General features: G+C 37.7%; 3 protein-coding genes and 1 non-coding gene across 4 annotated transcripts; 2 read left to right on the top strand and 2 right to left on the bottom strand.

The window, feature by feature from the left end:
- Positions 1-815: 815 nt before the first annotated feature.
- On the bottom strand, positions 816-1,475 carry LOC112506115. The gene has a single exon (XM_025110145.1). The coding sequence runs from the start codon at positions 1,473-1,475 to the stop codon at positions 816-818; it is 660 nt and encodes a 219-aa protein (XP_024965913.1).
- A 5,931-nt stretch (positions 1,476-7,406) lies between these two features.
- Positions 7,407-8,973, top strand: LOC112506114. Its single transcript, XM_025110144.1, has 3 exons — positions 7,407-7,518; positions 7,862-8,488; positions 8,588-8,973. The coding sequence occupies exons 1-3, from the start codon at positions 7,407-7,409 to the stop codon at positions 8,971-8,973; spliced, it is 1,125 nt and encodes a 374-aa protein (XP_024965912.1).
- On the bottom strand, positions 7,828-7,934 carry LOC112508260. The gene has a single exon (XR_003068643.1). It is a non-coding gene; the product is annotated as a small nucleolar RNA R71 (small nucleolar RNA).
- Positions 8,974-22,152: 13,179 nt separating the features above from the next.
- LOC112506113 lies at positions 22,153-22,701 on the top strand. Its single transcript, XM_025110143.1, has one exon. The coding sequence runs from the start codon at positions 22,153-22,155 to the stop codon at positions 22,699-22,701; it is 549 nt and encodes a 182-aa protein (XP_024965911.1).
- The last annotated feature ends 1,882 nt before the right edge of the window (positions 22,702-24,583 follow it).

Below are 24,583 nucleotides of genomic sequence, written 5' to 3'. Positions count from 1 at the left end.
TAACGCGAATAATCGTCAATAAAAGTTATAAACGATTTTTGACCTCCAATTCCCGCCGGGAAAGGACCACAAATATCAGTATGGACTAGCTCAAGCAATTCCATACTTCTAGTAGATCCTTTCTTATTCCCTTTGGTTGTTTTTCCCTTAATGCATTCAATACACTTTTCAAAATCCGAGAAATCAAGATTTGGTAAAACTTCATCTTTCACAACTCTTGTCATTCTCTCTCGTGATATATGGCCCAAACGTTTATGCCACAACATTGATGAAGTTTCTAAATCTCGTTTTCTCTTATTCTTCCTTACATTATCACAAACATTTAAAGACAATAAGGATTCCGAAAATTGGTTATCCAAACATAATTTATAAAGGTTTCCCTCTAGACAACCATAACCAACAACATCCGAATACAATCTTATTATACATTTATTATCACCAAATGTAAAATAGTATCCATAGTCATTTAATTTAGAAACAGATATAAGGTTTCTAGTAATACTTGGTACATATAGAGTTTCACACAGTTCTAATGTCGAACCACCTTCTAGTACTAATGAAAGTGTACCGACTGCTTCAACTCCCAAATCCAAGCCATTTCCGACTTTAACCGTCCGTTGGTTTCTTTCCAGCTTCCTTATTGTACGGAATCCCTGTAAAGAATTTGAAATGTGTACCATGGAAACGGAATCAATCCACCATGTATTAGAAGGTACATAAACATTAAGTGATTCACAAATCAAGAAATTAGAGGTGTTACCTTTCTTCGCAACTTAAACTTTGGACAATCCCTTTGAGTATGTCCCTTGTTACGACTATATTTTATATTTGAGAATTCCGTGGAATGTACTTGTACTTGCACCGGTGTTAGGGACCTTGTTCGGAGTGAATTTATCTCCCATCTTTCCTTTGCCCTTCGGGAACCCCTTCCTTTTCTTAGAGTCGGTGGTAGTAAGATGAGCGACATCGRGTTTTTCAACTTTTARTCRTTCTTCTTCTTGGACACACATGGCAATTAGTTCGMTCATCTTCCATTTCTCCCTTTGAGTGTTGTAATTGATCTTAAACGGACCAAACTGAGAAGGGAGAGATGTCATTATGAAGTGGACGAGAAAGCCTTCACTAATTTCCATGTCCATACTTTTGAGTTTGTTTGCCATGTCACTCATCATCATTACGTGCTCACGCACACAACCGACCCCATTGTACTTGGTAGTCAACATTTTTAGGATCAAGGTACTAGCATGGGCCTTTGAAGTCCCTTTAAATTGATCCTCTACAGAGTTAAGGTATGTTTTGGCATCTTCGGAGTCAGGGATGGCTCCTCGGATGGCAACAGAAATGGAATTTTTAATGATCATAAGAGACATTCTGTTTGATCGATCCCATAATTCATATGCCCTTTTTTCATCCGACGAACTTTTGTCGGTAAGGGCAGCGGGTCGTTCTAGTCTCAAAGCATGATCCAGATCCATAACTCCAAGAGTCAATTTTACTTGATCTCTCAAAGTGTTGAAGTTTGTACAGTTAGGGGTTCAATTCCGGATAAATATCCGGAATTTGTAGTTAAAGTAGATGCTGCCATAATAGTATAATTAAATGCATGCCCACATTTATAAGATGATACTATAATTTAAAATTCAGAATACAAGGTATTAAGCGTATCAGTAAAAAATAAAATTAAGCCTATTTAAAACATACAAAGCATAGGCGATATTAACATTATACTAGATTACTGATCTCTCGTTGGATCAATCAATAATGTAGTGTAATATCTCATAGAAAACTACGCATACATATCTTTCACATAGTACCGTTGGGTAAACAATGTAATAGATAGGCAAATCATGCTAAAATTCCATTATTTAAATCATCAAATAGGTTTCCGTTGGGTCTCCTAAATTTCAATCTAAACAATGTATTATATATTTATTTCACTTATTCCGGATAGGTTCTCGTTGGTTTCACTATCCAAAATAAATTTAATCTTGATTAGCATAACAATTTTAAGTATAAATTATAATACATATTTACAGAATCCAAATTTGCAATTCACTTTTCTTCTTCTCATTCGATTAGTGCTGTGTGTTTTTCACATATAAAAAATGCACCAAATTCATCAAGTATCGATAGACTTCCAGATTTATTAATTAAATATAGAAATAGAATTGGAAGTCATGTAACGAATTCACATATTATTTAAAAAAAAATACTCATTGTCGTAGATTCGTTTAAAAATTAGGGTTCATCATAATTAGGGCAAATCATGCATATATCAAGAACATGGCTCTGATACCACATGTTAACTTAATCCCAAACATATGCATAAGAATCCCTAATCAAACATGTGAATTCATATGATACAACAAATTAAGTAAAACTTACTTGGTGGAGTGTTTGTCTTTATTCCACTTGAAGAAGCCATGAAGAACTAATCTTGGTTTCCTTTTGATTGTTTCTCTTCGTTGCTTAATTGATGGATTGATTGTTCATATGTTTTGTTCCCTCTAATGATCAGAGAATTCCATTGAGAGTCTTGAGGGAAAAAACAACGTGAGAAAACAAAAAGGGATAACCACCACTATATATATGTAATCCAAGGGGTTCAACTCTCCATCAAATTAACTCCACTATATTTGCACTCAAGTCCCTCCAGAAAATTATAGGGACCAAAATGCAATAATGGAATAATATTAATAAAAATTATATATGTGTAAATAAACATACAAATGATCAAGGACATAATTTATAGGATTCCAACATAAGAACTTATGATGTTGAAGCAGAAGGTGTTAAAGAAAAACATAATGTAAAAGGCTTGGACATGGTTATGTTGTGTTTGAAAGGATAATGGATGAATTTGGAAGAGGGGATTGGAAGTGCAAACAGAAGCAACAAAAACCAACAAGCTAAGTCAAATTAATGGTTTACGTCACGAAGAAGCAAATTTCAGCGTCAAATCTAAATATCAAAATCTCTCTTTCTAATTCACTAAATCAGAGCATATTATAAAAGAACGAAGAATTGAAATGAATGACATGAACAAAACCTTGATATCGAACCACAAATGGTTAACACCATCGCTCATGACACCGTTTCTTGGCTCTTCTAGTCCTTTTCTCCGACATTACAGCCTATTTCGTAACTTTATGTTGGTTCAATAGTCATATTAGCATCCTTTAAACATGAAAACCAAAGAAGAAAATTAATTGTTGGCAATGTGCTTATGCATGAACAAATTGAACTCATGAACACAGTACATTGAAAAAGGAGCAAAAATCATTCAAATAACCATTAAAATTTAACTCATCTTCTTCATTTGTCCATTGCGGTTGAAATTTCCAGTAGAATGTAGGATTTGGCGATTCACATTTGGATTTTCCTTCAATAGATCCCCAAGGAGGTTTCATCGTATAATGATAGTTGTGCGAGATAACTAGTACTTGAGTGGTTACTAACAAAAGAAAGCTCAATCAATTAAAAAAACAGGTTATAAATCATTAAACTATTAAGGATTTCATAAGATCTTCTAGGTTATCTAGTGACATCAATATTCGATCACTTGTATTGAAACTTCAAAACAAGTAAACACATAGTATTAGCAAATGCAAGAGTAAGAACTACGAGTTAACCTAGCTTATTACCTAATAAGAATCCCAATATCCACATATAATTACAAGATGTTTCTAAGGAAGCACAATACACAATTCTGGATGTTCTAAAATGTGATATGATACTTTCTGGATCAAAGTTTCTCAAAGTGAATGTACACACCCTGATGTACCATTATGGCCAAACCCCGTATGGTTCAACTACAAAGAACACGATCTTTGGTTGAAAGAGATTCGAATGGAACCGTGACACAAACAAGGGGTTGAGGGAAGCAATTGAGAAGGAGTTTGAGAACTAAAAACAGTAAAAATCATTGGGAAAGATGGAGATCTTACGATGGCAAAAATAAAGAACAATAATCTAATCGATTCTCCGTCTATGTTGATGCGTTGAAACGATGCTTGGCATAACAAAACCTGTCGTGTAAAACTTCTGAATATTCTTTAGGTTTAACGACTTAAAAAATGGGTTGAATAGGTACATTAAGCATTATACAAGCAATCGATTATCAAAAATCAGAGCAGAGAAAGAGAAAGATCGAGAAGAAAATAATGATCGAAACACAAATAGAGATGAAGGAAATCAAACCTGAAAAGCGATGAAGTAATCTAACCTGGAGAGATGATCAGAATAAAGAAGAACATCAAAATTGATTCTTTGAAATCGATAAACCCTTTACCTCGGATAAAGTAATGGATGATCAGAGATGAAGATAAAACAAAACTGGAGAAAGTAGACGACCCTAATATACATTGGAGAATGATCAGACTGAATCGTTGTTTCTTGGCATGTTGGATTCCAATGAATATTCTCTGGGGGTCCCTTTACACGAGGAGTCGGTCTTGGGAAGACAAACCAATTTTACATCATATTTATAAGGTTGTACTTAATAGATTCTACGATTTTATGCATAAATCAGCAGTACATAATACATTAGAGGTTGTTTTTAAGACTTTAAATCTTTGTGCATTAAAATGTAGTACTTTATGCATTTAAAGTTGTTTTTAAGACTTTTTTTCAAATTTGGTTTATAAGATAGTATAGATATTTGAGGTTAATGATTAAAGTCAAATTTGAAATGATTTCAAAACTGTTTGATTGATTTTGGTATTTGATTGGACTAGTCAGAATTTAAGTATATGCAATTGTTAATCTGTAGTTTTCTACAAGAGGCTAGACCATTAAGTGCCTTCACTCATTTCTTTTGACCTGATCAATCAGAGGTCTTGAAGGTTTGCAATTGATGTTCTGAAAGTTCAGGATCAATTAGATCTTTGAGCGTTCTCAATCATTCTTCTAACCTGATTAATTATAGGTTTGAAAGTCTACAATCATTGCTCTAAAGTTATGGTTGTGATCTAGAGTTTTGAGTGTTAATAATCACTCTTCTGGCTAGGAATTTTGGATCTAATTTTGATTATTCAATCTACAAAAAGTTTAAAAGAAATATGGCTTATCTTTTCTGGTTGACTTGTTGTTCTTGAGGCCATGAGCTTAATGATGTTTCTTCTCTCCAATTCTCAATGTCAAAGGTGTTTGCTTTGGTTATTCAAGCTAATGTTGATACCTCATTGGATCAGGCTCTTAAGTTGAATGCTTATTCAACTCGTGGTTCACAGAAAGACTCTTTGTCATAAGACTGTTTGCAATAAAATGTCATGAAACTCACACATTTGTCTATCATATAGTTGGATGAATTAGCTTCTTGTGGGGTCAAGTGGCAATTATGAGGTTCAAATTTAGTGTTGTGTTTTCTGCTGATAAAGTTGCATTTTGTGCAATCAATGGTGTTGTGTTCACATTGAATCTTATCTTAAAGTTGAAACAGAAGAAAAAGTGTGGTATTCAGGGGGGGCTTGAAGACTTCATTAATACCAGGCACACCAAAGTTTTTTAAAAGAAAGCAGGGGGAGAAGACCTAAAGGCTTCATGATGATGCTTGCTTTATAAACTTTGGGGAGATATTGTTAGGACCAAAATTGCCCTAAACAATCTGAAAGTTTTATTAAAGCAATTCGGTCCAAGGACGGAAGATTCAGAGATCTGCATTGCTAAATCGACCAAGTCTGGAAGAGCAACCAAAGCTCCTCTGGACGAGCTATGCTTTGGAAGCTAAGTGTCAATACAACTAGAGCCCCTCTGGTTGAACTATGTGATAACTCTTATTTTTAAGAGTTATTTCTTATTTATTTTCTCCCTTTTTTGTTATTATTTAATACCCAATTTTCTTGTTTTTCCTCTTTTATTCCAAAAAGTTTTAAAAAGATGATGAAACACAAAGAAAGAAGTATTATTCCAAAAACCTATATTTTTCTGACAGCACTGCCCACTGTGGCACCACTGTGGGAAGTCTACGAGCCTTGTTGCTGCTTCTTGAGAAACGTGCAGCTTGAAGATTCATCCAGATATTTTCTCCAGCTGTTTATGAGTTGTATTCCTTCTTTTATTTTATTTTTATTTGTATTTTTTTAGCATTGTACTAATTACCCTTAAGGTAATGATTGGGTGTATCTTGCTCCCCTTCCTCTCCCCTATATAAAGAGGCTTGGGGAGTCATTTTGAACACACCACCAATGCACCAACAACACCAAGTAAGACACAAAACATCTTTTGTGTCTCACTTCTCCCTTTTCTTTCTTTTTATTATTAAGCTTTTTAATTTATCTCTTTAATTTATGTCGTTAATTTCTAGTCTAGTATTTTATTTCCTTGTACTTGTAATTTAGTTTTACATTAATGCAATTTATATTTTAGTATTATTTATGTCTTTAATTATTTCTATTATGTCTAGCTAAATTACTCGTATGGGTGTGGGNAGCTAAATTACTCGTATGGGTGTGGGTGTGAGTTTAACTTAGGATGTTTATATAATATTTGGGTGTTTTTATCTTTTATCACTTCGTAACTTGGTCACTTAAGACGGTACTTAAAATGCGGATAAGCTGATCACTTTAAAGTGTTAATATTAGATCTTAGACCCAGAGATGGGCGGATTTGAAATACGGCTTAAGTGATGCACAAGAAACTCGAGAGGGTCTTTGAATAATTATGTGGAGACGCGAATTTTGTATGCATCTAGCTAGGGGTTAAGCAATATGTATTTTTATCACAAAGAGATTTGGGTAAGAATCACATTCCTTTTACTTTTTAGCTAGATCGGCAAGTTTCGAAGTTGTAAACGTAAAAACCTTATGGAATTTTATGAGGCCCGGTTATAAAAGTTCACTTTCGAGAGATTGGAACTTTTATAAACAACTCGTAAAAGTCTAACCATTTTATTGTTCATTTTTTATTATAAGCAACACTTGCACCCATGCCCATCATTTAATATTAGAAGTTTATTTCGTTATTTAGCTAGTCGGTCCTATTTCGATCTTTTTATAAACAAAAATCCACTTTTTCTTTACATCTAGAAACTCGTGCAAGAAGTTCATGAAAAATCTCTGAATCTCAGTAGTACCTTCTCTGTGGGAACAATCTCGGTACTTTGTACCACTTTATTACTTGCAAGCGATCATAGTGTTGGCATGCACTTGCACCGCCACTGTGGGGACTTTTTGCCTACTAGGTGAACACGAACGATCCTAGCCTGTCAAGTTTTTGGCGCCGCTGCCGGGGAAGGTAACGCGATTTTATCCTGAGATATTGAATTTTAATTTGAGCCTTCTTTTGTTTCACTCGTACTTTCCATGTTGTATGCCAAGGCTACAATACGGTGAACTTCACCTCTTGATCTTGAATTAGAAAGAACCATTAGAAGACATAGAAGAGGTAGAAATAATCGTAACCATACCATGGAGGATAATCCACCTCCGCGGGAGGCCACGGTTAATATTGCCGATGATAAAAATAGAGGCATACGGGACTACGCAACTGCCGAATTCGGTCAGTTGGCCGCGGGAAGAGGTAAGCCCGAAATGACTGCGACAACTTTTGAACAAAACCGATAATGTTCCAAATGATTTCCGCAATGGGTCAGTTTGGGGGATTATCGTCGGAAGATCCGCACTCTCATTTAAAATCTTTTATATAAATGACAGATCATTTTAAAGTTCTTGGAGTCACACAAGAAGCCTTACGCTTAATGCTTTTCCTTTACACATTGAAGGATAGAGCTAGAACATGGCTAAATTCTCAACCACCAAACTCGATCCTAACTTGGAATGATTTGGCGGAAAAATTTCTAAAAAATACTTTCCTTCGACGAGGAATGTAAAAATTAGAAATGAAATTATGACGTTTCGACAAGAAGAAGATGAAGCGGTTTCGGATGCATGGGAGAGATTTAAGGACCTTCTACGGAAATGTCCTCATCACGGAATCCCTCATTGCATTCAATTGGAGACATTTTATAATGGTCTCTCCAGTTCCGCTAAAATTATTCTTGATGCAACGACCGGTGGTGCGTTCACAGCTAAGACTTACAACGAAGGACATGACATTTTGGAACGAATTTCAAATAATAATACCGAATGGTCAAATCCTCGTCCTGTTGTTTCTAAATCTGCTTTAGGCATCCATGAAATTGATGTCATCTCTGCTTTAAATGCTCAAATTGTAGCTTTAACTAATTTGGTTAAAAACAATTTACGTTTGAATGGAGAGAATAATAAAGTTCAATCCAAAACATCCAACCCACCTATGTCTGAATCTTGTGTCTTTTGCGGTGAGGGCCATTCTTATGAATATTTCCCCGAAAATCCCGTCTCGGTGAATTATGTTGGGAGTGATGCTAGAAATAGCTCATTTTCTCCCACATATAATTCAAATTGGAAGAACCACCCCAATTTTTCTTGGACCGGAAATCTTGGACTTCAACCCCCCAAGGTTACTCAAGTCCAAAATCGGCCACAAAATCCCCTAGGATATTGGCAAGGTGTTTCGCACAATTACCAAAATGGACAATCCTCACACTCACACATGCCTAGGTAAAATGCATCGGACGGTAATGGTTCACTCAGATCATTACTTAAAGGTTTTATAAACCAAACCAATGCAACATTAAGGAGTTTCGAAACCCAACTCGGCCAATTTGTCGTCGATCTCAAGGGTAGACCTTTAGGAACTTTTCCTAGTGACACTGAAACCTTGAAGGGTAAAGAACATATCAAAGTCGTGACCGTTTTAAGTGAGGAGAGTTCAAAAGTCAATGATGATACAAGTGAAACCGTCAAAGAACCGACACATCAAAACGAGGTTTCACATGCTTTTGATATGTCAAATTTTCCAATTTTGAGTCCTTCCATGGAAGAAACTCAAAAATATATTTCTGTCCAGAAAACAGTCCCTGTTTCAACTTCCAGTAATGTGCAGCTCTCTGCTGAAAAGCCCGACAGTGGGAAGATTGTGCCCACTGTCTAACCAACCAGCTCCAGATTTGTAGAACTTACCTTTTCCAGAAAGAATGAAAAGCAAAAAAGTGGACGGGCAGTTTAAGAAGTTTTTGGACATCTTTAAACAACTCCATATTAACATACCTTTGATAGAAGCTCTCGATCAAATGCCAAGCTATGTTGAATTTATAAAAGACATTTTGCATAAAAAGAGAAGGTTGAATGAATTTGAAACGGTTGCTTTGACCAAAGAATGTAGCGTGCTCCTTACTTGTAAAATTACTCCCAAGTTAAAAGACCTGAGAAGTTTTACCATCCCATGTTCTATAGGAGGGAAAGAAGTAGGTCATGCCTATGTGATTTAGGGGCAAGCATTAATCTTATGTTATTGTCAGTTTTTAACAAGCTAGGAATAGGTGAAGTCCGTCTAACGACCGTGACTTTACAATGGGCGGATAGGTCCATTGCGTATCCTAAAGGTAAAATAGAGGATATTTTGGTCCAAGTCGATAAATTTAATTTTCCAGCCGATTTTCTAGTTTTGGACTATGAAGCTGAAAAGAATGTCCCAATCATCTTAGGACGACCTTTTCTTGCAACCGGGAGAACATTAATTGATGTGCAAAAGGGGGGGTTGACCATGAGAGTTAGTGATCAAGAAGTGCAATTTAATGTGTTTAATTCTCTTAAGTTTCATGGAGAAATAGGCGATTGTTCAGTCATATCTGCTTTAGGTGAAGATCTAGAAATAAGTTTGATTGACGTTCCCTACAAAAATAACATTGGGGAAAATCTTGAGGACATTTTGGAAGAAAATGATGAGTTGGGATATTTGGAAGAGTTGGAATATTTGGAAGATTTAGCGGCATTTGAGCAACTTAACTTTAAGGATAGAATTGTCCAACCACCATCCATAGAGAATGCCCCTGATTTGGAGTTAAAGTCATTACCTAGTCACCTTAAGTATGTTTATCTTATGAAGGAGGAAAAATTACCCGTAATTATTTCTTCGAAATTAAGTAATGAGCAAGAATTGAGGTTGATAGAGGTATTAAAAGCTCACAAAAGAGCCATAGGTTGGACTATTACAGATATCAGAGGAATTAGTCCCTCCCTTTGCCAACATAAGATTATCTTGGAAGAAAATAGAGTTGGAAATGTGCAACCGTAAAGAAGACTAAATCCCATTATGAAAGAAGTTGTGAAGAAAGAAATCTTGAAGTGGTTAAATGCGGGTATTGTATACTCCATTTCCAGTAGCGGATGGGTAAGTCTGATGCAATGTGTACTGAAGAAAGGTGGAACCACGGTTATCATCAATGAAAAAAATGAGCTCATCCCTACTAGGACCGTCACCGGATAGCGGATTTGCATGGACTATAAGCAATTGAATCTAGCATCCAAAAAGGACCATTTTCCTTTGCCCTTTATTGACCAAATGCTAGATAGATTGGTCGGGAAAGAATATTATTTCTTTTTGGACGGATACTCGGGTTACAACCAAATTCACATAGCACTCGAGGACCAAGAGAAAACAACTTTCACTTGTCCTTTCAGAACTTTTTCTTTTAGGCGTATGTCGTTTGGTCTTTGTAACGCACCGGCTACCTTTTAATGGTGCATGATGTCAATTTTTTCGGACATGATTGAGGATACCATGGAAGTGTTTATGGATGACTTTTCCGTCATCGGTACATCTTTTGAAAATTTTCTTGACAATTTAAAGAAAAGTTTGGAAAGAGGTGAAACTCATGATTTAATTTTAAATCAGGAGAAATGTCATTTTACGGTACAAGAAGGAATCGTTTTGGGTCACATTATTTCTAAAAATGGTTTGGAAGTTGATAAAGCAAAAATTGAGGTAATATTGCAATTGCCCGAACCATTTTCGGTCAAAGGCATTCGAAGTTTTTTCGGATACGCGGGTTTTTACCGGAGATTTATTAAGGATTTTCTAAAATTGCAAAACCCTTGTGTAATTTGTTGCATGTTGATTAAACTTTTGAATTTACCTCCGATTGTAAAAAAGATTTTGAAACTATTAAAAAAGCTCTTGTCTCGGCACCTATTGTCATTGCCCCAGATTGGACCATGCTTTTTGAGGTTATGTGTGACGCAAATGACTGGGCCGTAGGTGCCGTTTTGGGACAAAAGCAAAACAAGATTTTTCACCCTATCTACTACGCAAGTAAAACTTTGGTGGAGGCCCAGTTAAATTATACCACCACAGAAAAAGAATTACTTGCAGTAGTATTTGCATTCGATCGTTTTTTATCCTACTTGATTGGCACCAAAGTTACCGTTCATATGGACCACTCTGTCATAAAAAATCTCTTTAATAAGATCGATGCTAAGTCGAGGCTTATCAGATGGGTTCTTCTTTTGCAAAAATTCGATCTAGAGATAGTTGATCGTAAGAGATGTGACAATCAAGTAGCCGATCATTTATCAAGGATCGAAGGCAAAGTGTCAAGCGGGGGAAACCATGTGATAAGAGAAACTTTTTCCGACGAGTACATTTTGGCAATACAAGAAAATCATTCGAATGAACTTCCATGGTATGCCGATATTGCCAACTACCTTGCTTGTGGGCTTAAGCCACATCATCTTCACGGTCAACGTTTTAAGAAATTTCTTCATGACTGTAAACACTACTTATGGGACGATCCATCTCTTTACAAAATAGGAGCAGATCAAGTCTTGCGGAAATGTGTCCCGAATTTTGAAATCCCATCTTTGTTGAAGGATTGTCATACTTCACCGTATGGTGGCCACTTTGGTGGACAACGTACGACGGCAAAAATCTTACAAAGTGGATTTTTTTGGCCTGCATTGTTTAAAGACGCGTTTAATTTTGTAAAGAGATGTGAGCAGTGTCAAAGAATGGAAAACTTGTCCCAACGAAACAAAATGTCTTTAAATAACATTCTTGAACTCGTACTCTTCGATGTTTGGGGCATTGATTTCATGAGACCATTTCCTATGTCTTTCAATAATCAATATATTTTGGTAGCGGTTGATTATGTTTCGAAGTGGGTGGAAGCTAAGGCATGCTCAAAGAACGATGCAAAGACGGTAATCGATTTTTTACATAAAAATATTTTTGTCCGTTTTGGAACTCTTCGAGCTTTGATAAACGATGAAGGGACACATTTTATAAATCGAATGCTATCGACCGTTCTCACCAAATACAACATCCAACACTGAGTAGCTATGGCATACCATCCCCAAACGAATGGTCATGCCGAACTTTCGAACCGATAAATTAAAAATATTTTAGAAAACATTGTAAGACCAGATCGTAAGGATTGGTCGCTCAAGTTGGATGATGCATTATGGGCATACCGAACCGCATTCAAGACCCCTATGGGAATGTCGCCGTACCAGTTAGTTTTTGGAAAAACATGTCACCTCCCGCTCGAATTGGAATATAAGGCTTTTTGAGCAATAAAGGAATTTAAATTGGACGCAAATTCGGCGGGAGCAAAAAGAAAACTCCAACTTAATCAATTGGAAGAATGGAGATTTCATGCCTACGAGAATGCCAAACTTTACAAGGAAAAAAACAAAATTTTGACATGATCGTAGGACAAATCGTCGAATTTTCGAAAATGGTCAAAAAAAATTTCTCTTTAATTCTCGACTAAAGCTTTTTCCCGGAAAACTTAAGTCGAGATGGTCTGGACCATTCATCATAGTAAATGTGAGAAAATTCGGAACTGTGGATCTTTTAAACCCTCAGGACAACACCACTTTTAAAGTTAATGGGCATAGGATAAAGCATTTCCTGCCGGAAGGAATAATCGATCCAACTCAATGATTTGTGGAAAAGAATTTCAAAAGTTGTAAATATTTTGAAATCAAGAATGGAGAAAAAGAAAAAAATAATAAAGGAAAATCTGGTGTTTTTGAGTAGACAGTGGGAAGTTTGTGCCCACTGTCTGGGTCATCCGAATTTTAAAGAGGAACCAGCTGCATTTTATTTTTCTTGTGTCAACAAATACATTCTTTTCTTGGTAATTGGAAATTGGCTGGAAAATGAGGTTTTTAAGGAAATGAAACATGATGTCACCTTAGGTAAACATAGGAGGATGTGAAAAGAGGGTTTGTGAGTCAAATCATTGGCTAAGAACATTCTTGGATGATTAGTCTTTGATAAGTGGGTTTTTGGACAAAAAATTTAGAAAAATAAATGGGAAGAAGGTGAAAGATTTTTTTTTAAAAATTTTCAAAGGTAGTGAAAAAAGTATGATTTTATTTTAAAAATGACAATTTTTGAAGAAATCTTGAAAATAAAATTTTCAAGTGTATATTTTCAACATATGTCTTTTTAAAATTTTAGGTAGAATACTTGTATTTTATACAAGTTCTTGTAACCTAAGGGGAGACATCATGATATGAGATCACTTTTTGGTCATCCTTTTCTTCTTCAAGAAACCGCCGGCCAAACTACCTTCTCCATGGCACGACCGAACAACCGGTGCACAACCAACCTTCCCGGCGTTCACTTCGTCGGTGACAGACAGTCGTCGCTTCCACCGCTGGTACCCCGCAGACAGCCACACCCACAACATCCTCATCGGCCGAACCTTCTTCATCGACGACGGGAGGATCTTCCACTGCCAGTGCCATCGCCGCGAGCACCATTGCCGCCTTCCGTGACCTCTCGCCGGCGACTGTAAGTCCTCCTCTACCCTCTTCATCCACAAAACTCACATCACCTCTAACCACAAATGTACTCTCTTACGATGATGATGGTATGGCTGTCCTCACTAGGGTGGCTTTATCATCTCATTTGGCCGAATCATCCTCAACCCCAAACCATTCTCCATTTCGTTGAGCACCTCTTATGCCCCACCCACTATTGCACCATCACAACCCACCCCTACACCCATTCCAAATGATGATGAACCAACCCTAGCCCCTTCACACACGGTTTTCTCAAATCACTCATGGTTCGATTTGAACCAAATGGGGGAGGGTGAGGATGAACATTTAGACGATATCACATTTGATTTTGAAGGTATATCGAAGGGAGGAGAAACCGAAACTTTCCCATTCGAGACACCGTCGACCATTGATGTCGGTAAACAGCCCGATAAAACCCCCGTCACAGCGCCTACTGTTGAGAGAAGGCAAACTCGTTCATCGAGTCAAGCATCGGGTAGGCCGAAGACTAGGTCCCAACAATGGCGGGAAAAGGGTAAAGCAAAGGTGACAGAGGCTCTCGATGATGATTATAAGCCGGAAGAGGAAAAAACTCCAGTCCCGACACCGCGTAGACAACGAACTGTTTCACGAACGAGAGCTACATCTTCATCATTTGATGATCGGTTGGATCTTATATGCAATAATAGATTTTTGTATGAACGGGCTTTTGAGCCAAAACTTAGCGAAAAATTAATGTTCGTAAAACATCATTTACTTTCACATCATTGGGAAAACATGATAGCCATCCATGCAAAGTGAACGAGACGTTGGTTAAGGAATTTTTCACAGCTATTGGGAGTTCTAAAAATGACACCATTGTCATTCGAGGAACGCGGGTCAATTGGACAACACCGAAGTTAAACTCGGTGCTTGGTCTCACCGCCACGTTTGTATGTTCATACCGACAGTTCATAGATGGTGGATTTGATGTCCCGGAAGAAGAGATCGCACGAGCGCTTCTTTTAACCGGATACGGTTGGTCTCAAGACAACCGTAGAAAGATTTTGATGTCTGGGCATTTGACTTTAGAGGCAGCCCTTTGGTTTTAATTTGTGTGTCACAATATCAGGCCTTCCATGCATGATCGTACATTGTCACGGGCAGAGTATATTTTGGTATATTGTATCCTAAAGGAACTTTCGATCAACGTAGGTGCTCTCACTTATTCGACCATACTAACATCGACTGTGCGAGCTAGTTCGCGTTTGATTTTTCCAGGTTTGTTCACGAAGCTATTGAGAGCTGCGAGGGTACCTGTTTTGGAGCATGACATCATCACATTCAACCATTCCTTGCTTGATCAAGGAATGGTTAACCGCATGCACAAGACAGATCATGAGAAGGCTGACTTAGCCGATGATGCTACCGGACCACAAGTCTCACCTGGACCAGCTGCCAACAGCCCTCAAAGACCCGAAGACCCTGCTGTTCCAGCCTCCAAACCAGCCGTAACTACTCCTCCGACCATTACCGACATCCCGCCAATACCACTTACGGCCACGGGGTATGGTTCAGAGGTTTGGTTGTCAATCATGGCTAGCCAATGGGAGGAATGTAACCAGATGATGGGGACGATAATTGATGCTTTAGCCAAGATTACTGAGAGAATCACTCAAGTGGAAGATCGAGTTACCGGAGTCACGGCATGTTCAGAGAAGTTTTGGATGTATACGCGAGATATGAACCTGGTCGTGAACAAGTTTCTATCACACAAGAATGTAATGCTAGCTTCGGAGATCCTGCGCTTTCCCGGAGGCCTTTGCCATCCTCAAGTCAGGCTTCCGAAGATTCGACGGACCACCACACCGGATGCCACAGGTGAGGCATCCGCTAGTCGGGACGACACGGGTAAATTGGATTAATCGTCTTCCTCGGTGTTTCGTTATGACTTTTGAAACTCAAAAACAATATTTTTTTTGGATCGGGTGTTTAATACTTTATCCGACCGCCTCCTTTTGTGTTTATATACGGCGGTCGTTGATATTTGCTTAGGTCTTTTGATAAATTGCTACTCAAACTTACTTTTGTTTCTTATTGGGCGTTGATAATTTATTGGTATATTGTTGGCTTTTTCTTCATTTTCAGGTGCGATTTCTTGATGAAATCTTTGAGTTGCAAAAATTAAAAAGACAGGGGCCGGTTTTCTTTTTGGCCCAAACACTTTCCATTGTTACCAAACCAAACACTTTAAACCCATTACTCCAATGCGGACATTGTTCGGTTTAAGTTTGGGGGAGGTTGTATGCCAACGTGTTGAAAAAATTCTTAAAGTACCAAATGTCTTCAGAAAATTGGAAGACACAAAAAAACAAAAGAAATAAAGTAAAATGCTTTAACCTAAAGACAAAAAGTGAATATCACTTCTTGGGTTTCTTGAAAGTGTCAAAGACACAACAAAAAGATGCAAAAATGCGAAATCATTCAAAGCAATTGTTGTCATTCTAAGACAAGTTTGGGGGGGATTTTTTTAGCCAAAATCACTAACCTGATAAAAGTCCCACCGATTAATTTTTGCACCTCGAAGATCAAAGAAGGGAAGTTGCACAACATTCAAAGCCCGACAAGATTTCAACGCCCCTCCATAAGTTATGATTTCTTGTTCCTCTTTGTTCATATTCCTTTCATTTTTGTTACTTGAGGACAAGTAATATCTTAAGTTTGGGGATGTGATAACTCTTATTTTTAAGAGTTATTTCTTATTTATTTCCTCCCTTTTTGTTATTATTAAATACCCAATTTTCTTGTTTTTCCTCTTTTATTCCAAAAAGTTTTAAAAAGATGATAAAACACAAAGGAAGAAGTATTATTCCAAAAACCTGTATTTTTCTGACAACACTGCCCCACTGTGGCACCATTGTGGGAAGTCTATGAGACTTGTTGCTGCTTCTTGGGAAATGTGCAACTTGAAGATTGATCAATATATTTTCTCCAACTGTTTATGAGCTGTCTTCTTTCTTCTATTTTATTTTTATTTGTATTTTTTTAGCATTGTACTAATTACCCTTAAGGTAATGATTGGGTGTACCTTGCTCCCCTTCCTCTCCCCTATATAAAGAGGCTTGGGGAGTCATTTTGAACACACCACCAATGCACCAACAACACCAAGTAAGACACAAAACACCTTTTGTGTCTTACTTCTCCTTTTTCTTTCTTTTTATTATTATGCTTTTTAATTTATGTCTTTAATTTCTAGTCTAGTATTTTATTTCYTTGTACTTGTWATTTAGTTTTACATTAATRCAATTTATATTTCAGTATTATTTTATGTCTTTAATTAYTTYTATTATGTCTAGCTAAATTACTCGTATGGGTGTGGGTGTGAGTTTAACTTAGGATGTTTATATAATATTTGGGTGTTTTTATCTTTTATCACTTCGTAACTTGGTTACTTAAGACGGTACTTAAAATGCGGATAAGCTGATCACTTTGAATTGTTAATATTAGATCTTAGACCCAGAGATTGACGGATTCGAAATACGGCTTAAGTGATGCAGAAGGAACTCGAGAGGGTCTTTGAATAATTACGTGGAGACGCAAATTTTGTATGCATCTAGCTAGGGGTTAAGCAATAGATATTTTTATCACAAAGAGATTTGGGTAAGAATCGCATTCCTTTTACTTTTTAGCTAGATCGGCAAGTTTCGTAGTGGTAAACGTAAAACCTTATGGAATTTTATGAGGCTCGGTTATAAAAGTTCACTATCGAGAGATTGGAACTTTTATAAACAACTCGTAAAAGTCTAACCATTTTATTGTTCATTTTATCTTAAGCAACACTTACACCCATGCCCATAATTTAATATTAGAAGTTTATTTCGTTATTTAGCTAGTCGGGCCTATTTCAGTCTTTTTATAAACAAAAATCCACTTTTTCTTTACATCTCGAAACTCGTGCAAGAAATTCATGAAAAATCTCTGAATCTCAGTAGTACCTTTTTTGTGGGAACGATCTCGGTACTTTGTACCACTTTATTACTTGCAAGCGCATAGTGTCAGCATGCACTTGCACCGCCATTGTGGGGACTTTTTGCCCACTAGGTGAGCACGAACAATCCTAGCCTGTCCCTATGCTATGAAAGACTATCTTCAAATCTCTGGAATCAAAGACTTCAGCACTCTAAGTGTCAAATATGAAGACGAAGTTTGAAGATGATAAGTTACCTAGAACCAATAGCTCCGAAACAGAGCTTTGATAGCAAGTTCGAACATAAAGCTTGGATGCAGAGCTCGGACACAGAGGGCATGAAGATTGAAGTCTTGCATGCAGATAGCCAAGTACTCAGATATAGAGGTCCACTCCCAGACATGTAGACTCTGCATAGTACATGCAAAGCCTCTACTTAGACCATCTATGTAAAGGTTCCACAACACGTCTTACAAGCATTCTAGTATTTGTTTGACACGTAGTCAGAAACGGTTATTGCAATCAGACACATGGAGGCAGCAGATTGGTAGACACGTTGATTTTGAAAAGATTCTATTCCTAGAAGATTCCTTTTATGGAAACGCCTATGAAAGAGTATTTCCTCTAAGGCAATCAGTGAAGAAAAACACATAATTATTTCATATAAGAGTCGATTAGGTCATTGAGAGAGTTTTGTAAATTTCCTTTCCATTCAATAAAGAAAAACAGTTGATTTCTATCCATTATCTTCTTCAATCTATCGTTTTTAATGCTCTAACCTTCATCTGCGGTTAGATCTAGGTCCAACAATATCACCAACATTCAGACTATTATCCTGCTAACTCTCGATTTTGGTGAGCTGAGATACGACTCTTGGCGATAACTTTTCAAAACCCATTGTATAAGTTTTGGTGTCCTCGGACACGTTGAAGTTTCCTCCCGACCAAAATTGTTTACTAATACGGAATGGAACAAACTTGACTCTCTCGTCAAGCTTTAGGTTTATGGGTCTATCTCCAAGCCATAACTACAGATGATCTTGAAGAAAGGCGTTATAGCTCATGAGGTTTGGACGAGTCTCGAAAATCTATTTCAAGACAACAAGGATGCCCTTGTAATTTAACTTGATGATGAATTACACAACATGGTGATTGGGACCTCTCAATCACAGAAACCATAAACAAATCTAAACTAAGAATGATCTTCTTTGTAAACACTGATTCTCCTATCAACAAAAAGAATCTTGTTATTTATATGATTAATGGTCTCCCTGATGTGTATGAACACATTGCGGGCATCATTTGTCACTAAATGCCACTACCATCTTTCTTGTCGGCTCGTTGTATGCTTCTCTTAGAAGAACAACGAATGTCCACACCTGACAATCATCACTCATCTCACCATGATCACTCATCATTGCGTACTATTCTTCATTTTGGCCATCATCCAAAATCTTGGAACAAATTAATGATGGAACTTCGATCATCACAACGACCACTATTCAGGCCGCCAGAATGATAACCGCAGGAGCGTCGGTCACAACCACCAATCGCTTACTGTAACAGCTTCATGGAGTACTCATCGAATTCATAGGGGTGTACGGGTAGCTTCCATCCTACCCTTAGGGCACCTTTCGTCCGTCACTGCACCTCGACCCCTCTTTTTAGTCACGTTTGCATCAGGCCCACAACTTCTTCAACCACTACCAATGGCTATCTCATATCTAGACATCAACAACATATCTCAGCATCATCAGTCCCACATATTTGGCAATGGTTTATGATTGGATCTGATGATCATCCTATTGCCCATCCTCAAGCATTTAACACCCTTTCGCTTAATGAGCCGGGAGATGCTAGTTGGCATATGGACACCGGGACCATCTCACATCTTGCCTCCGACATAAGTACACTCAAAACCGTTTTTAGTAAGTGCAACATTACTTTTGTTATTGTCAATGATGGGTCTTCTATTTTTGTTATCACCCCAACATTATTAAAACCTTCACCTTCACAATATTCTTATCACCCCAACATTATTAAAACCTTTATGTATGTTCGCTAATTCATAAAAATACAAACCACAAGGGTGGTGCCTGATTGGTTTGAGCTTGGCTCCAAAGATCAAAAGTACCAGGAAGTCCCAAGTTCAAATCCAAGGAAGAATAAAAATCCCCATGTGGCCATGGAGGTTCAAATACGGTGACTCCGGGTTATCTGCAAAGCAGGTGGTCGCCCTGGGATTAGTCAGCTCGCATAGCGAGTTGGATATCCAGGTTAATCAAAAAAAATTCATAAAAATACAATAAATGTTTCTGAATTTGATGAATTTGGTTTCTCTGTGAAGGATCTCCAGACTCGCTAGCTCATCCTCCGATGTGACAACACTAGCGACTTATATCTCGCCATTCCTACCTCTCCTCCTCTTGCTCTTATATCCTAAAGTCTTCTCATATACATCAAAGGTTGGTTCATCCCACAATAATGTGCTACAATCATTAATGTTTAATGGTTTAATTTCTTGTAATAATGCTAAATCTCACACGCTTTGTGCATGTCAACTTGGCAAATGTGTTAGACTGTCTATTGTCAAGTCTCATTTTGACATTATTCATTCTGATTTATGGACCTCTCCTATTTCCATTATTGGTAGTCTAAAATTTATGTTATATTTTTTGGATCACTATCCATATTTTTTATGGGTTTACTCTACATCATAAATATGATGCATTTCATAAATTCTTGCATTTTGGTGCTTATATAAAAACTCGATTCAATTGTGAATCAAAGCATTCCAATGTGATCATGGGAGTGAATTCGACAATTCCGCCTTACATTAAGTCTGCGCTACTAATAGCATACAAATTCGTTTCTCAAGCCTAAAAACTCATAAAAATGGAAAATGTGAACACATGATTTGTACCATCAAGGACATTATGTGCACCCTCCTCTTACAAGTTCATTTTCCTCCTACATATTTGGTGGAAGCATTAGACATGGCCACTCACCTTCCAAACTTGTTACCCTCCACATCCATCCAATATGATATCCCGTTCACTTAACTTTTTAATAAACCACCCTCATACTCTCACATTCAAGTTTTTTGGTGTCTGTGTTACCCATATACCTTCTCCCCCCTCATAAATATGCCCTACAAACCAAATCATACGTCTTTTTTGGATATCTTTCCAATCATCATGGTTTTCAATGCCTTGACGTTGTTACCAAGAACATAATTATTTCTCGCCACGTCACCTTCTATGAGTCTATTTTTTTATTTGGTTATATGAAACCATAAACTCCACGTCCTATAACTTTTTCGATCATTATTTTGATCTTTCTCTTGTATCTTACAATCTCTTAGAGTCACCATCACCATCCGTTTCCCAACCGAACCAAACACCCATCCCTATCTCCCTTTCCAATCCTTCCTTGTTAACTTTGAGCCTATTTCATTCAGTGCCACCGATATAGACCTTCTCTTATTTCGACTTCCCACCATCCCATGGTCACTAAAGGAAATATGTCATCTTTATAACTATTCAATGCCTAAATCTTCACACAACCACCACCTCCCCTATGCCTCAATCTTATATACAGACTTTAAAGGACCCTCACTGGCAACATGCCATGCAGGATGAATACAATGATCTTATTAAAAACAAGACATGGGTGCTTGTCCCAAGGCCCCAAGGGATGAATATTGTACGGTCTATGTGGTTGTTCAGAAAGAAGTTTCATGCAAATGGTACTCTCGACAGATATAAAGCCCGTTAATGGCAAATGGTAAAAACTAGTGCCCGGGATCGACTGTGATGAGACAGTAAGTCCTATTGTAAAACCCACCACCAATCGTATCGTTCTCAGTCTTGCAGTTTCTGTCCATTGGCTAATTCATCTACTTGATGTAAAAAATGATTTTCTTCATGGCATATTTTAGGAAATGGTTTTTATGCATCAACCACCGAGTTTTATTGATACAGACCATCCCGAGTACGTATTCCATATTCAGGAATTTTTTGTATGGTTTGAAACAAGCCTCTTATGCTTTGTTCAACGATCTACCAAATATGCTACGCGAACTGGGTTTCATCACAACAAATCATATATTAAAGGATTCCTTTAAATCCATTCCTTATCTCCTAGATTAATATTATCTCTTAGATCACTTATCTCCTAGATTAATATTATCTCCTATTTTTCAGGGCCTTCCTTATTTTTTCTATATTCCTTGTATTTATATCATTGTCTTATTTGTCAATGATGATAATAAAATATTCCACCAAATTTGGTACCATTGAATTTCTAGATGGTATCAGAGCGGTTCTAAGAGAATTATCAAAACCTAATCGGCAGCCACCATGTCTACCGAGAAGGACCCGAAGGAAGGGGGTGACGGGAGCGCCTCTAACTCGAACTCTCCCTATTACATACATGCCTCGGATTACCATAGGCAAATGCACGTCAATGTCGTTCTCACAGACAACAATTATGGCGATTGGTTACAGGAGATGTTGAACTTTCTATTCGCCAAAAACAAAGTAGGGTTCATCGATGGCACTATTAAGAAGCCCGAGAAGACGTCCTCTAACACATGGCATGGATGCGATGTGATGCTATGGTGAAGGGATGGCTCACCACGCCCATGGAAAAGAACATACAAAGCAGTGTGAAGTATGCGAACACGGCTTCAGAAATCTGGTCAGATCTTTGTGAGAGGTTTGGCAAGGAAAGTGCACCTAGGGCGTATGAATTGAAACAACAAATCGTCTCTACACAGCAAGATGGATCCTCTGTATCAACTTATTACACGAAGCTTCGAGGTCTCTGGGATGAATGTCAATCTGTCCTACCCACACCCCATTGCACTTGCCACGGGTGCACCTGTGGGCTTGGAAAGCGATTGACCGAGCATCAAGAAAAAGAAAAGTTATATGAATTCGTAATGAGTCTAGATGCTGAATTCACTATAATTAAAACACAGATCCTGGCAATGCAACCGATACCGGCTTCGGGAACAGCCTACCACCTTGTCACAGAAGACGAACGACAAAGAAGCATCTCAGCCGATAAGAAAGCCTCATCATACGCTGCTGCTTTTAAGGCCTACGTACCCACGCGACATGAAGGTGGCAAGAATTAACAACGAGACAGGTACAATCAAAGGGGAGCAAAACGGGGTGAAGAGGTGGAAAACTGCAGTTTTTCTGGCAAAAAAGGGCACAATCGAGACGGGTGTTTCAAGAGAATAGGGTATCCGGAATGGTGGCCAGGAAAAACAAAGGGTGACAAAGGAAAAGCAAGGGTAGCATGCATCGAAACCAAGTCAAGTCACATACCCGGCCTCACTAATGAACAATATGAAGCCTTCTTGAAGTATTTTGCAAACTTCAACAAAGTCACCAACAAAGAAGTGCAACCAGAAGCTAACATGGCAGGTAAGTTAAACCAAGACGGGGATTGGGTTGTAGACTCGGGGGCTACCGAACACATAACCTACAGAACCGACATCCTTGATAATAAAAGAAAAGTTCCTTGTGAAGTCCCTGTTATTATGCCAAATGGTGAAGCCGTTCCCGTCGAGGGAAGAGGTGATTACACTCTACCAGGAGGAGCCAAAATAAGAGGGTCCTACATGTTCCGACTTTTAACTGCAATTTATTATCCGTTAGCCAATTGACGAAGAACCTTCAATGTGCAGTGACCTTCTTTCCTGACTTTTGTGTTATGCATGGGTTGCGCTCGAGGGACGTGATTGGTGCGGGTAATTGCACAAGAGATCTTTACCGAATGGGAATATTTGAAGGTGAAAGGAAGGCAATGATGACGACCGTTGATACATGGCACAAAAGATTGGGACATGCATCCGAAGATAAACTTGGTCAAGTAGATTTTCTTAAGAGTTTTTCTTTTAAGGGTAAAAATAAAATTTGTGATTCTTGTGCGAAAGCAAAACACACGAGATCACCTTTTCCCATTAGCACTATCAAGATGAAAAATTGTTTTGAGTTGGTACATTGTGACATTTGGGGTAAATATCGTACTCCTTCTCATTCTCGAGCAAATTATTTTTTAACCATTGTAGATGATTTTAGTAGATCTGTATGGGTTTTTCTAATTAAACATAAACACGAAGCTAGCAAATATTTAATTGATTTTCATAAAATGGAGGAGGTACAATTCGGAAAACCCATCAAGAGGATCAAATGTGACAATGGTGGCGAGTTCACATCAAGTCTTATGGCTGATTTTTATGCTCAAAAGGGAATTTTACTTGAAACTACTTACCCACACACCCCCAACAAAACGGGGTGGTGGAACGTAAGCATAGACATCTTCTTGAAATGGCTCGGGCATTAAAACTTGACGCAAGTTTGCCTAAATTTTTTTGGGGGGGAATGTGTTCTAACGGCTGCTTACATTATCAATCGATTGCCCTCTAGAGCTATTGACAATAAAACCCCATATGAATTAATGTTTAACAAAAAACCGGAGTACGAACATATGAGGGTTTTTGATTGTCTCGCTTATTTGAGAAACAATGAGACGAGAGGAGACAAGTTCGAAGCAAGGGGGAGACCTGGGGTGTTTTTGGGTTATCCCCAAGGCACAAAAGGGTATAAAATTTATGACATAGAAAGCACAAAAATAATAGTTTCTAGAGATGTTAAATTTTGTGAAGAAGACTACCCTTTTGCTACCACTTCACAAAATGACAACACAATGAATGAGGGTGATATCTTTTCCAATGTGACAACTCTGCATTTTGGAATTTCAGGTTAGTATCCCATTTTAGAACCTTTATTGAAAACTAAGTCTTTCTAGGATTTAGCTACGATGATCTGAGATCATCTTGCTCTTCTTCCAAGATTAGTTTGTTAGGTCACGTTTCAGCGGGTAGCTAACCAAGTTGGTTCGTGCAAAGCCAAATAGTTTTGAAATATTTCACATAAAAATAAAGTCGATATTTTCGTTTCGTTCTTCTTAAAATTCAAATTTCCAAAGTTCCGATCTTTTATTTTTGG

Source organism: Cynara cardunculus (assembly GCF_001531365.2).
Source record: "Cynara cardunculus var. scolymus isolate 2C chromosome LG 2, CcrdV1, whole genome shotgun sequence".
Lineage (NCBI taxonomy): Eukaryota > Viridiplantae > Streptophyta > Magnoliopsida > Asterales > Asteraceae > Cynara > Cynara cardunculus.
The sequence above is the reverse complement of the archived record's forward strand: the minus strand, read 5'-3'. Positions and strand labels throughout refer to the sequence as shown.